General features: G+C 43.2%; 1 protein-coding gene across 1 annotated transcript in view; it reads right to left on the reverse strand.

Annotated features, from left to right (window-relative positions):
- DSCAM (DS cell adhesion molecule) overlaps positions 1-14,542 on the reverse strand; it is a 331,349-nt gene that overhangs the window by 80,206 nt on the left and 236,601 nt on the right. Inside the window, exons 14-16 of the mRNA XM_079974881.1 lie at positions 12,393-12,521; positions 5,919-6,086; positions 2,241-2,311 (exon numbers count right to left, since the gene is read on the reverse strand). Of these exons, the coding sequence (XP_079831007.1) occupies positions 2,241-2,311; positions 5,919-6,086; positions 12,393-12,521 (368 nt within the window). The remainder of the gene's footprint in view (positions 1-2,240; positions 2,312-5,918; positions 6,087-12,392; positions 12,522-14,542) is intronic.

Genomic DNA, 14,542 nt, shown 5'->3' on the forward strand with positions numbered 1-14,542 from the left:
TAAGTTAGAAGCTGAGAGAAATCTCCACTCCCAAAGACCATGCAGCTAAAAATCAAGGCCAAATGCTTGGTTCGCTCAAGGTTTAAATGAAGGATGTGACGCTAGGGTTCTGCAACTGATGCTAGTAGCAGTGGATATAAAACTTAACTTCAGGCATGCAAGTAGAACAGAAAACCTAGTTTTGTCATCTGAAAAGTGACAGGTGGATCCACCCCTCTTCACTACAAGTCTTGCCTTTTAATATAAATTTTATATGTCTGCGATATGGGATTGAGGGGGCAACTCCCATCTCTTGCGGGGGTGCAATTAGTGCCAGCACCGTCCGTTAAGAGTTTGGGTGTAATCTTCGATACCTCCCTCTCTATGGAGGCGCAGATTACAGCTATAACAAAGGCAGCATTTTTTCATCTCCACCAAGCTAAGCAGTTGGCTGCTTATCTCTCTTGCCCTGACCTAGCCACTGTGATTCACGCGACGGTCACCTCCAGACTGGATTATTGTAACTCGCTCTACGTGGGGCTACCCTTGAGACTGACCCAGAAACTCCAGCGGGTGCAGAATGCCGCGGCGAGACTCCTTATGGGGTCTTCGCTGCGAGATCACATTCATCTGGTACTATACCAGCTGCACTGGCTCCCAGTGGAGTACAGGATCAGGTTTAAGGTGCTGGTTTTAACCTTTAAAGCCCTATACGGCCTAGGACCCTCGTACCTATGGGACCGCCTCTCCTGGTATGTCCCACAGAGGAACTTACAGTCTGCAAATAAAAACATCTTGAAGATCCCAGGCCACAGAGAGGTTAGGCTAGCCTCAACTAGAGCCAGGGCTTTTTTCGGCTGCGGCTCCAACCTGGTGGAATGCTCTGTCACAAGAGACCAGGGCCCTGCGGGACTTGACATCTTTCCGCAGGGCCTGCAAAACAGAGCTGTTCCACCTGGCCTTTGGTCAGGGCGCAGCCTGACCCCCCTCCTCTGGCAATCTGCACAGAATTTTGCTTATTGTTTGCCATAAATTTGATTTTAATTAATTTTTATAATGAAATGTTTTTAGAATCGTTGGATTATTTTGATTGTTGTTAGCTGCCCTGAGCCCAGCTTCGGCTGGGGAGGGCGGGATATAAATAAAATTTATTATTATTATTATTATTATTATTATTATTATTATTATGTTTGTTAATGTTTGTTTTAGGATCGTGTATGACCCATGTTAAATGACAGTCTCATTGTCCTTGACCTGACAGAGCAGATTTCAAGTCTCCCCATCCAAAAGTGTGGGTACCAGTTTGTCATATAAAAGGGGGCGGGGCCATCCATCATTCTTTGGGCAAAAAAAAAAAAGGTATTATGCTATCTCAGCCCCCAGTTGCAACAATTTGGGGCTGTTTCCCCATTACTGAGCCCCACATGCCTCTGAAATACACCCGTCACAGAGGCGTTTTTAGGACCAGGGACTGTACGTTTTACCCTGAACAAGTTAATCAAATTCTCTGTGGAAGGTGAGCAGGGAGAGCACAACAACCAAGAGCATCACAATACTAAACAGTGCTATATCTTTGCAGCTGCAATACAATAAATCTAGTTTGCCCTTGCAATGACAATGAATGAAGCGTAGGCTTTTTTTATGAAGCCTTGGGAAACAGGGTTTTTTTTAAAAAATAAAAAATCTGTGTCATTACACCCACCTTCCCCTGTTTCATTGGCATGCCAAGCAACACAATGATGGGCAAGTATCTAGTTCAAGGATCATTAATAAACCCATTGCCTAGGGTATAACAGCTACAAGCAGTAGAGGCTTGCTGTACTTATAGCCTACCCGCCTCAAACAAGAACTGAAAATCTGGCTCATAAAGAGCATTATAGTGCAGAGCTTCAGTGCCATGTCTCTAAAAATGTTGCCTCATGGGACAATTTGATTTTCACTATAGTTTGCAGAAAAACTCAACGCAAGAAGTATCCTAAAAAATTCAGTTACAAACTTTCCCCCTGCACTGCAGCTGTATTTCTGATAATATGATGTTCAAAAAGGCACAATCACAGGAACATATAATTGCATGCAAATTTAATTTGGCACACAATTACATTCAGCTGCAAAGTAATTTTTGAAAATTTAGCCACAAGCATTGTGTGTATAAATTCACCAAGCTATGCATCTCATTTTTGCAGGCTCATACCTCAGTAATATCATGACATACATCCCAGCACAGCCTATTTTCCCTTTCCCATTGTATGCTACTGACTTACCTTCCAGGTTACCCTGATGCTTTGTGAAGATATGGGCTCAAGTTGAACATCTTGAGGTGGTCCATCAGGAGCTGGTAAAAAAAGAAATAGGTGGGTCAACATTCTAAGCTCGTCACTTTTGCTACAGAACATAATGTATCACATAATATTCATAACCTCAGAAATGCTGGTATAGCAAAGCATTTTTGTCAACATGAAGCTCAAAACCTCAGTAACAGAAGCTCAGCTAGAATGTATACTGCAGATCGGGAAAAGTGCCACCAAGGCCAAGAGTATGCCAGCAAGGTTAACAGGCAGTCAAGGAAGCTAGCAGAGGTAAGGAGTCTTCTTTCAGAAAATGGAAGTGTTGTCCAAAGGAGCAGAAGAAAGATGACTGCAAATTTTGGCAAAACAACAGCAATCACGAACAGGATGCTAGACTAGGTGGGCCATTGGCCTGAACCATCAGGGGTCTTCTTGAGTTCTTATACCAAGCAATGAAGAGAGTAACCGAACAGAGAAATTATGCTATTTACTGAAGACTAACATTTCAGAGTCAAGCATAAGCACACAAATTCTAGCCTTGCTGACAAACTCAGTTGTCATCTGATGAGAGGCTGAAGCGTCTACGAGTGTGAAACAAGCAAGGGAGTGTTAAGGAAAAAAGAGAATTCGGATGAGAGGTAATGAGCTGGATATGACAACAGAAATGAAATTAAGTAGGCAATTCTGGCTCACTTAGGGTAAATGTTGCTCCTGTACCAGAACAAAAAATTATGATCTGTTTCATTTCCATTGAAGCATATTTATGAAGGGTTCAGTGGCAATTAATGGGAAAAGGCCCATATGCACCTAGTGATGGAACACTGAATGTAGGTGGAAGGCCCAATCCACATACATGTAATGGGTGCAGAAAGTCCTGCTGGCATCCCTGTGTCTTTCTGCAAAGAGCTGTTGCTGTTTTAAGTGGAAGGGACATCCGAGAGCCAAGGAGTTAGCAGCAAATTAATGAAAAGGTTGTGCGTACTCCATGATTCTGCTTTTGCTACAGGAGTCTTTTTTAGATGCTACCTTTGAACAAAAGATTCTGGCAGCCTGAAGCCACAATAGCATACAATATGCAATGCACACCTTTGCCAGTGCGGTTTTACTCCCCCCCCCCCACCTTTCTGTTTAATATTGAATGATGTTTTTTTTTTGTACAGCCTTCATTACATTCCCTGCCCTCAGGCATCTCTTAGATGTTTGGGGATCCATACTCATTTAACACACCTGAGGTAAAAGTAAACTGAAATAAACTAAATAAACTAAAATAGCTAAAGGAAACAATGACAAATGGTGGCACTTCCCTTTATTGTGCATATTTTCCTCATTGATACCAAGGGAACAAATGTTATGATGCCTCTGAAGCTTTGGTCTACCCTCCTCCAGTTTCATCCTGAGTAAATCAGATGCTTTTGATGGCAGCTCCCTACAATTGACCTCACGCTCTGAATGGACAGCTTCATAATGAGAGCAAAAGAAAGGGTCAGTCGTCTCAAAACTAGGCCACGCAGCAGGGAATAGAAGATGACATTCAGGTTGCGCGTTGCTGGGGAAGCTAATCTGCAAATTAAGGTCAGTTGATTAACCTGGCATATTAATTTTCAGTTAAATGAAAACCCTCAGATAAGAAATACTAGGGTTGCCATATTTCAATCAGAAAAGTTGTTGAGCTTTTTATTTTTGGCAAAGTTGTTGAGATTGGCAAAAACGGCACTGCCAACACGAGCTGCCGTATGTTCAGATTTTCCTGGACATTTGCCCAATGCAGTGGTACCTCGCGTTACAGACACTTCAGGTTACAGATGCTTCAGGTTACAGATTCCGCTAAGCCAGAAATAGTACCTCGGGTTAAGAACTTTACCTCAGGATGAGAACAGAAATCGCGCGGCGGCAGTGGGAGGCCCCATTAGCTAAAGTTGTGCTTCAGGTTAAGAACAGTTTCAGGTTAAGAACGGACCTCCAGAACAAATTAAGTTCCTAACCCGAGGTATCACTGTACCTACAATACTTCCTATATAGTAGCCCTTTCTAAAACAGACAGTGCTTCACATTCTCATATCCAGATGTTCTATAGATGTTCTCCATTCTTATATCCAGATGCCTTCCTCAGACTGGTATTCCTCGCAGTCAATCCTGCACCTGAATGGACCCCTCTCCTGTCTAAATCTTTGTAATCTTTCTGCCGACTTTCCTATTCAGGCAGGCCTTTGTAAACTGGGCTGCTGTCAGAACAATTTATATTTTAATTGTTGGTTTAAATATGTTGTAATGTATTTTAATTATTGTTTTTAACTAGTTTGTTTTTATTATTCTGTATTTTATAACTGACATTTTAAAATGTTGTAAGCCTCCTGAAATTCCAACTTAGAAGAAAGGTGGGATAAGGCAAATAAACAGCGACTCTGTCCCTGCACCCTGTGTCTCCAGAACATTGACTCCATTAAGGAATGTGGGAAATAAAGTTAACATTGCAAATATGACCAAAAGAATCAAACTGTTTTCACACTCAGTCGCATCTCCTACTTAGGCTCTAGATTAGCATAGGCACTAAAATGCCAGAAGGTTATTGCTTTTGTTTGTTATTTTAGCCTGTATTTTTTGTGTTTTTATATTGCAAACTGCCCTGTGATCTTCAGATGAAGGGTGGGATAAAAAATTAATAATTAATTAATAAAATTAATGCCATTTACTTTGGCGTTAATGCGCTCAGGAACACAGCTTTAGGTATTTCAGTTATGTGGCCTTGGGTTTAGAAACTCCTCCTTAGCCAAGACATTAAGGCAAAGTACTGTATTTTTCACCCCATAAGACGTACCTGACCATAAGGCACACCTAGTTTTTAGAGGGGGAATGCAAGAAAAAAAATATTTAAAGGGAGCACTGAGCAGAGCCTGTATGCATCCCAGGCTCTGCTCAGCGCTCCCTTTCACGAGCCGCGTGGAGCGTGTGTGCGGCGCTTGCAGGCTTCTCCTTCCTCGGGGAAAAGCCCCCAAGAGCCACACACACACACTTCGCGCGGCTCTTTAAAGGGAGCTCGGCTCTTGGAGGTGGGGGAAGGGACAGAGCCGTGCTCTTTCTCTTTCCCCACCTCCCGCAAAAGCCAGGGATAGCCGTGTGACGCCTCCGCAGGGCAGCAGGGAGCCTTCATCCCACTGCCCTGCGGAGGCTTCACAGGCTATCCCAGAGCTGCTCAGGAGCACGGGGCATCTGCACGCAGCCTGCCCGCTGCTCCCAGGGCTGGAGGGGGAAGCCTGGGTCCCCCCCCCCCAGCCACAGGGACCACACATTCGCTCCATAAGACGCACAGACATTTCCCCTTAGTTTTTAAGAGAGAAAAAGTGGGTCTTTATGGAGCGAAAAATACGGTGCTCAAACAAAAGAATTAAACTGTCTTAAATAAAAGCACTATTAATTATGAACCATTGCTTATTTAAGGGGCTTTGCATGTGGGTTTAAATGCCTCATGTTAGACTGCTAACTAAAAAAAAAAGATTACCGCAATATCTTAGGCTGCTAAGGAATTATCTTTGTATTCTATATAGAGCAATGTGTCACATACAGAGTCCCCTAGCTCTTCAAAATGCCAAAAACACATACATCGAACAATGAATGCAAGTTGAGGTTAGATTCATTTAGGATCAATGTAGAACATACCTGCTTCATCTGTGGTAATCGTGAGTTCATTGCTGGCCTCGCTCTTGCCAATGCGATTTTTTGCATACATGCGGATGTTGTAGGTGGAGGAAGCATGGAGGTCAATGATCGTGGCCTGGTTCAGCTGTGGGGAAACATCTTTGGTTCTTTGCACAGAATCCCAGGAGTCTGTTTGAAGAATTTAGGGGAAAGTTAATTCATTTTCCTTCCTTCCTCCCTTCAAACATTGAACTAATAAGTTAGCAAGCAGCACTGCATTTCAAAGGTAAAAGAACACTGGTGAAATGAACATTAAATGAGGAAATAACCCAGCCCTTTCAGGCATTAATGCTTTGATTTAACTTAATATGGTAGCTGGGGTATGCAAAGAAGCTCCATCACCTAGCCTTTGTGTGAAAGTGCAACAGTGGGAACCTTCATGCAAAGAACTGTATAAATATTACCTCAGTACAGATTGCCACTGTTTGCTAGAGGATGGGGCTCCTCAGCACACCCCCAGGCCCATGTTTGAGAAACACAGGTAACATGAACAACAGGTTCAAAGAGAAACTTACATTTATTCTGCAGGGACATGAAACCCAAGGACAGCAATTTGTATCATGGCAGGGACCCCTCAGATGCCTCATGGAGGACTGCAAGCAGGGCTTGATGGTCACAGCTGTTTTCTATTGTCAATCTCTGTTTCATGCTAGACAGCTGAGGCTTCAACCAGTTTGGAATGCCATGAATTGTAGCCACTGACAGACATGTAATGCATGAATTCATCCACTTCATTTTCAAAGTAATTTATACCAGAGAGGTTTACAATGGGCAACAACATATTCCGTAGGTTTGTGATAATTACTGTATTGCCTTTGGTTCATTTCCTCCACAGCACTTATTTGTGTGTGCATGTGTGTGGCTTCACATGTCTGTGCAGTTGTGTGTTTGTAAACCAAGTGGTTCTTGGTCATCTGCCCATCTGACTCAGAGAGAAGCGAGGGAAATGGAAAGGGGAGCAAAAGGGGCAAGCACAGGGGAACGGAAGAGGAGGAAAGCACCAGCCTTTAAAACAGCAAACTTCAAAAGCTACTATAAAAAATTGAAAAGCAGAAAGAGGCTGGCAGTCATTTCTGAAGATATAGCTCCAACATGCCACACTCACATGTGTTCAGGAGTGTTTCTTTTGCATCAGTCCGTTGCGTGCCAATCCTATTGTGGCAACAACCCTCTGGCGTGTCATGGGAAGATGTGCAGCTATTTTCTCAGCCTAGACTGGCCTCTGCTGCCAGGAGCCCACAGGAAACTGGGGTGAGGCCAGTAATATTTCGTGGTTATCTCACAGGATGGTAAGTCGGCCTTTCACCAGTCATTTTAAAACATCTGTTTTATTTCATATGCCCAAAGCCCTTGGTTTCTAACAAAGGGAAGGTGAGCCACATAGAGGCGCCAACTTCTCCAGCTGATTGAGGGGGCCTGATGTGACATCGTGCAGCGTTCTGACATTGTGCTCATGATATCACAAGGAGCCAGGGGCGGAGTCAAAAGCCCTCTGAAAATTGTAGGTGCCCGGCCCCCTCAAAAAATACATGGGGGGGGGGGGCAAAACTGCCTTGGATGCTAGCTATCAGCACCTATGGAGCCACAAAGTTTCTATTCAGATCTTTAGAGAAAGAAGCAGAGGTCAGGCGTGATTTTGCTTTCTCTGTCCCTGCATTGATATCCTCAGGTATGTCATATGTACAGGCAGTGCTTTGGGGGGGTCAAAAGTGAGGTACAGGTACTCATACCCTGATAAAAATTCAATAGCAACTGGCATAAAATGGCTGCCATGGGCAACAAAAAAGATAGATGCCAGTACCCTATACTGGCAAGCAGGTCTGTGCAGAGCTTGTCTGAGGCCCAGGGTGTGAGACTGGTTCTTGGCATGACAGCCTCTGGCTGACTTAGCCCTCTGAGGCCTGGGGCAAGTGTACCCTGTGCTTCTGCATGGGCTTGTTGGTGAATGCTGCCACACACAAAAAGCCCAGTGGTCAATAAACCTATCTCCAAGGCTTGAGAGACTTGGAAATCTTAGTATTTGATGATTTCTGAGGATCAGTGATTTGCTGAACAGGAAAGCAGAGAAATGCAGCTCCAGGTTTTTCCCCACAAGAGTAGCTATGATGTCATCTGCAGGAGCAATATTTGCCAGCGTTGTAAGCTTGGGAAGTTGGAAGACAGAGGATCTGTAAACATTAATTTACATGGAGTCTTTCCTGCACTATTTTTAAAGACTTGTATATTAAATTTGTGTTAGAAAGTAACAACTGTACTGGAATTCAAAGTGAGCTTTCCCAAAATATGCACTACCTGGGATATGTGTGTGTGTTTATGTGTGTGCTTTTTTAGACTATCCTTGGGGGCATAGCTATAGGGGCTTTAAATATGAGCCCCTGAGTGTCAAAATTTTCCACTAAACCATTGCCAAACATTACCCTGAACATATGAGAACAATCTCTCAAGCACGCTGACTGAAACCAATTAATTGGTGTCAGGGAAAAAGGCAGATGTGGCTGTGTGAATCTTCTCTAATTTCTGTCATATGGTATGGAGGGAGAAATGGGGAAATAAGGGATTGTTTCAACTCTTTCATTCTTACAGACAGATTTTAGGATTAGAACGGAGCACCCTAATATTGTTCTGGTATATACAGGTTTCTTGATATAGTGATTATACTATCAATGCATGCCTCAGAACTTTAAATACATGCACAATTTCATCAAAACACCTGTATACAATCAACTACAAAAAGCATCTTGCTGTTCAACTGCTATTATGTATGCCATGTACAAAAACACCTGTAACTTGTGTATTATTTAAGACAGGGAAAGCAGCCTGCAGATGGAAGCAGAATCAAATGGGTGGAAGTCTATACCTACAGAAAAGATGTGCAGATGCACAGCAATCAAACACATCCCTCCCAAAGGCTTGACTGAAATTAAGCCTACCACAGAACCTAGGTTCGAATCCCCACTACGGGGTGAGCTCCCGTTGCTCGGTCCCTGCTCCTGCCAACCTAGCAGTTTGAAAGCACAAAGTGCAAGTAGATAAATAGGTACCACTCCAGTGGGAAGGTAAATGGTGTTTCCGTGTGCTGCTCTGGTTCGCCAGAAGCGGCTTAGTCATGCTGGCCACATGAACCGGAAGCTGTATGCCGGCTCCCTCGGCCAATAAAGCGAGATGAGCGCCGCAACCCCAGAGTCGGCCACGACTGGACCTAATGATCAGGGGTCCCTTTACCTTTAGGATATCTGGAATAAAATACTTGAAGGTTCTCTTGCTTGAACTGGGTTCTAGAGTCTCAGATTAAGAAAGCAGAGGGAAAGCTTTTAGCATAGTGTGTGTGTGTGTGTGTGTGTGTCTTAACTCATTGGATTTGTTAGTGTTGCCATATTTCAAAAAGAAATCCCAGTAATGTCTGGGAAAATCTGGACATATGGCAACCCTAGATTTATGAGGTTAATGCCTTCTAATCAACTAGAAATTTCATATCAGTTAGGACAGAGGTGCATCAGTGTGTGTTGCATCTGTTCATTCATAAATCCATTCTGTTCTGCTTCTACATGAATCTGTGGACTCTCCTCCAGCATGCAGGGCTAACAACATGTGTGCTTATTTCACAAATAAATATCTGATTATTCTCCCTGTCTGCACCCTAGTTTTGCTCCAACCTGCCTAGAGTGTCATAAAGAATTTGTGCAATTCCCTCCCTGTGCCAAGCAGGGGCAGAGTATAGGGCCAGACCTGTTTTGCTTCATCAGAATAACTTCATCATGTTCCATTGGAATTATCTTTGTAACTCTCGGCTTATGCAGCCACCCCTGGGGCACAGCAAGCTGCAGCCATCAGCTGCAGCTATTACATCCATTGAAAAAAAAGGAAATGAAAAGAAAAACAGATCACACCTGAACTATATATAAAAATGGAAAATCTGGCACTGAGAAGCAGTGTGATCTGAGAGGCAAAAAAAATGTGTGATCCAGGATGATCAAACAAAGATACTTCTGCTAAAGAAGAAAAAAAAAGAGAGACTAGTGATGAGTACTCTCAGGCAATGCAACAGCACCTGCATGTGAGTACCTTCAAATATTCAGAAAAGGGCACATTGTTATAGCCCTGCCTGGTGACATTTCATCAGTTCAGGTTCTCCCATGCAAAAAACTCCCTGCTTCTGAAAACCCGGGATGCAAGTGTGCGGAGGTTTCAAGACTCATTCTCACCCTGTTAGGCTTGCTTTCACATGCAGGGCTTTTGGATATTTCCCAACATTTAATCTTACACATGTAGTCTAAAGTGGTACAGTCCTACCAAGACTGTTCTATGTGCCTTCTCCAAATATTTGAATTGACTTTGGGTCTCTGTGCAAATTGTGAATAAGAGGTGAAACAGCTTTGAGACAATCCCTTCCATTAATTATGCCTTTTCCATTTTATCAGCTTGCATAAAAAATCCCCTCACACAATTTTTTGTTCTTTTTGGGCATGCTGTTTTCATTTGCTCTGATCCTCACAAATATGATTCACTAACGACAGAATAGGCAAAATTCATATAACACAAATAAACATAACATTTGTTTTCTTTTAACTGATTTTCCTATAGGGAATGCCTGCATATACCAACCTAGCTATATATTAATACTAATGTATTCCACTCACATGTTTACTTTGTATGTTGTGCCATCTAGTGGCCCTATTCAGAATGGCAATTTTGAGAATATCTACTCTCCCTCTCCCCCCACCAAACGTATGGTTATTTTTTTACACTGTTAAATACTGCTGATATTGCAACTGTAAGTACTACTATTACCTCCACTACCATAGAATATGTTTACAGCTTTAGAGTATGCAAAGTGATTTCCATACAATTTTTAATAACGTTTATGCTAAAAAAATAGTATCTGGGGTTTATATTTTTAGCAAATGGGAGGCTGAGACTAAAAGAAAGCTTGTGTGAGGCCACTGAGTGCACTGAAGTGAGATCTGAACAGGGAGTTCTCTGCCCCACAGCTCACACTTTTTGACCCTACACCACATCAGCTTTCAAAAAAAGAAAAATCTTGAATCTGCTCTTTCTGCGACACATTGTTTAATAAGCAACATGAATGGATAAGGCATATAAAGGTACAGACAGACATGAAGCTAAACTACAGGCTACAGTGGTCCTCCGCTTTATGAAGACGGCTATATATAATGCATAGTCCAGCATATTCAAAGCAACTAGCTTTGAAACTAGCTAGTGTTGAGTCAAAGCGAGCCTTTGCAAGCTGACCATTGGACCTCCAGCTGACGTGGGCCTGAGAGGAATCTTGTGCTGCTCATCATCAGGGAGGTCACTGGCACTGTCCAATAGGTATTTGTGACTTGCACACACACAGGGCAGACAGTACTCTACACTGCAAATGGCCCTGCTAGCTCAACATCCCACTCATCTTTTTAACAATAAGGAATTGTCAAGTGCAGATTAGAAACAGGCCAGCTGCCCCTACCTCTTGTCCCACTTCTGATCTGGAAATGGGCGGATTAAATTGGATGAATTTGATTTGGACTGCTGATAGATATCTGAAATTAATCTTGTTTTAAAACAGGGCCATTTTGATTCAGCAACGCCTCTAGGACCACTGCACTTCCAATGACGTAGTCATCTCTCACAGATTAGAACAGACCTTCACCTGGTGCCCTCCATATGTTCTAGACGACAACTCCAATTGGTCAAACTGTTTGTGCAATAGGCGGGGTGGAGGTCCATGTCTGGGGCTTTTGTGCAAAGGAGTAGAGAGTACATGGTATATTGATAGTAGCAGAGCTGTCATACAAGTGTCTACCAACACATTTTCATCTACATTTGGGGATGTGGGTGGCGCTGTGGCGCTGTGGTCTAAACCACTGAGCCTCTTGGGCTTGCCGATTGGAAGGTTGGCGGTTCGAATCTCCATGACAGAGTGAGCTCCCATTGCTTTGTCCCAGCTCCTGCCAACCTAGAAGTTCAAAAGCACCTCAAAGTGCAAGTAGATAAATAGGTATCACTGTGGCGGGAAGGTAACCACCATTTCCGTGCACTCTGGCATCCATCACGGTGTTCTGTTGCACCAGAAGTGGTTTAGTCATGCTGGCCACATGACTCGAAAAGCTGTCTGTGGACAAACACCAGCTCCCTCAGCCTGCAAAGTGAGATGAGTGCTGCAACCCCATCGTCGCCTTTGACTGGACTTAACCGTCCAGACGTCCTTTACCTTTACTACATTTGCTGAAGATGCTTTTGTTTAATATGGGCTATTGAAAACCATCCATTCAAATATACAAAGTATTCTGGACACAAGATGTCAGCAAAACTCTTGCCCACACTCAAGTAACAGTAAAACTGAGAACTCTGATTTTTTAAATTAAAAAAATCATAATACCAGAAAACTAGGAAACAATTAAAAGTTGTAAGCTGGGCATACCAACATACACTTACCAGACTTGTTCTTGCATTCTATATCATAGCCCGTGATTGGACTATTTCCGTCAAATCCCATGGTCCATCTGAGGGCAATGCTGCGTGCTCTCACCTCTCGGATTTCTATTTCTGGAGGATCTGGGGGTTCTGGTCAAATAGATAAACTCTGTTTTAGTCAAGAGACCTGTGCATCAGTGACAGCAATGAGTATAGTATGGAAAAAATATGCCTTGTGAAGAATAAGATAGCTTGCTATTTCCTTCGCTCACCGAGTGTTACACTCGTTTTACCCCACACCCATCCCATAAGGAGGGATAGTTAATATTTAAGTTAAGAAACTTGTGACATTCAAAAATTGTATTCAGGGGAGTGCAGGGAGCAAGGCCTTATGTGCCAGGCAAGCACCCCATTTTCTTCATTGACCAGGAAGAACATGAAGGGAAATTGTAAGCAGGTTTGGCTGAATATAGCTAAATGGTTCCTCAAGACTGGGAACCCTGGAAGATCAAGGCTCCGGATCATGGGGAAGACTAAAAAACATATTCAGCTGAACGTGCTTGCAAGCCCTCTCTAGGCTTTCCTGATGATATAGGAAAGTTAGAGGGAAGAGGTGAGGCCACCAGGCAAAGCTCTGCATTGCCTCCATGGATGCCTGAAAAGGGTTAATGTCTTGATATCATCTTATTTTAGAGCCCCATTGTAGAATTGTTCTATGCTATTTTTTAAAAACAACACATTGCTCCCAGGACAGGTTGTGGGTATAATATCCTTTTTATATTGGGATTTCTATATCTTCCATGTAAGTGAATTGAGAAAGTAATGCTATTACAACTGACTCTCTCCCTCTTACACCTGCTCCCCCGGGTTTGTGTGTATAGTGGGATTGGTGGTATTATTCCCTTTACAACAGGAATGGGGTACTTGTGGTCCTCCAGATGTTCTTGGACTCTAACTCTCATCAGCAACTACATCTAAAGAATCACAGGTTGGCCACCCCTGCTTTAAATGGAACAAAATGGCCTAAACCCTATATGCCATAGAATTTAATACATGGATAATCTTTGTGGTTTAAAGGGCAGAAGCAAGTGTGTGTATGTAATGGGTTGTCTCCAAAGTAGAGCTACGTGAAGTTTCCGCCAGTGCAATGATTTCTGATTGTGCAATGCAATACAATACGCTCCTCCTCTCCTTCCCTGGATCTCCTTAAATCTGTTCTAGGGCTTCCCCCGACTCTATAGAGCAGTTTGGGGGGGAGGCACAGGGAAGAAAGGGTGGGAAAAGGCCAACTGCACAAGCTGCAATCCTTGCACTGACAAGACGCTTTGGTTGAATACCTCTTATAGGTTGTAATCTACACTAGAAATGTGAAGATGAACTCAACAGTTAGGGCTTGTCCACACTTTCCTTGTCCCGTGAAAAAAAGCATGGGTCCAAGCAGTTTTCCACTTGTCCCATGTTTTCTGAATGCCTTTGCCCTACTACTTTCTTCTGGAAAAACTGTTCTTTAGTGATAAATTGGAACAAACAGCAATGTGCGGAAAACCCAATTGCTGTTTGCTGCAATTCAGCACCAAACTGTGGGTTTTCCTGGGGGAAAGTGGCAGGGCAAACAGAAATGCCACTAAGCCTTTAGTCTAATTAGATAACCAGAATAAAAATGCTATGCTCTTTCACATGTGCCTGTACTAACATTTGTGCTAACATTTATTCCATGTTTTTGTGATAAAAGTTATATATTTTCTCATTTTTCTCAGAGAACCTTTGTATTATCTGCAGCTTCACTGCAAATGAGAATCAGAATCTTGGTTTATTGAGGGGACTGGCTTAGCGAGTACACAGTCTGTACCAGGATTAACCAGGAATTGATGCAACCTGCAGTCACAGAAAACTGGGGGTTGGGAGAAAGGTTGCTTGTGAGTCCTGAGTGGATTTGGCATCTTATCTGTAAGCTCCAAGGCACACAAGCGCACTGAGCAAGTGTAGTACGGCAAAGCCGGCAGAACCTCATAGCTAATTTCTGCCTCGGCTAGACATTTGACAGGGCATCACCTCAGCCACTCCAGAACCTGCCGATCCCTGCCTCAATCTGCTTCCCCACCTCCCCACCATGAAATATGGTAGGGGACACCTGGCCTGAGGACATACTGGCGACTCAAATTTCAGAATGG

The sequence above is a fragment of the Podarcis cretensis genome (assembly GCF_951804945.1).
Source record: "Podarcis cretensis genome assembly, chromosome: 4".
Classification (NCBI taxonomy): Eukaryota; Metazoa; Chordata; class Lepidosauria; order Squamata; family Lacertidae; genus Podarcis; species Podarcis cretensis.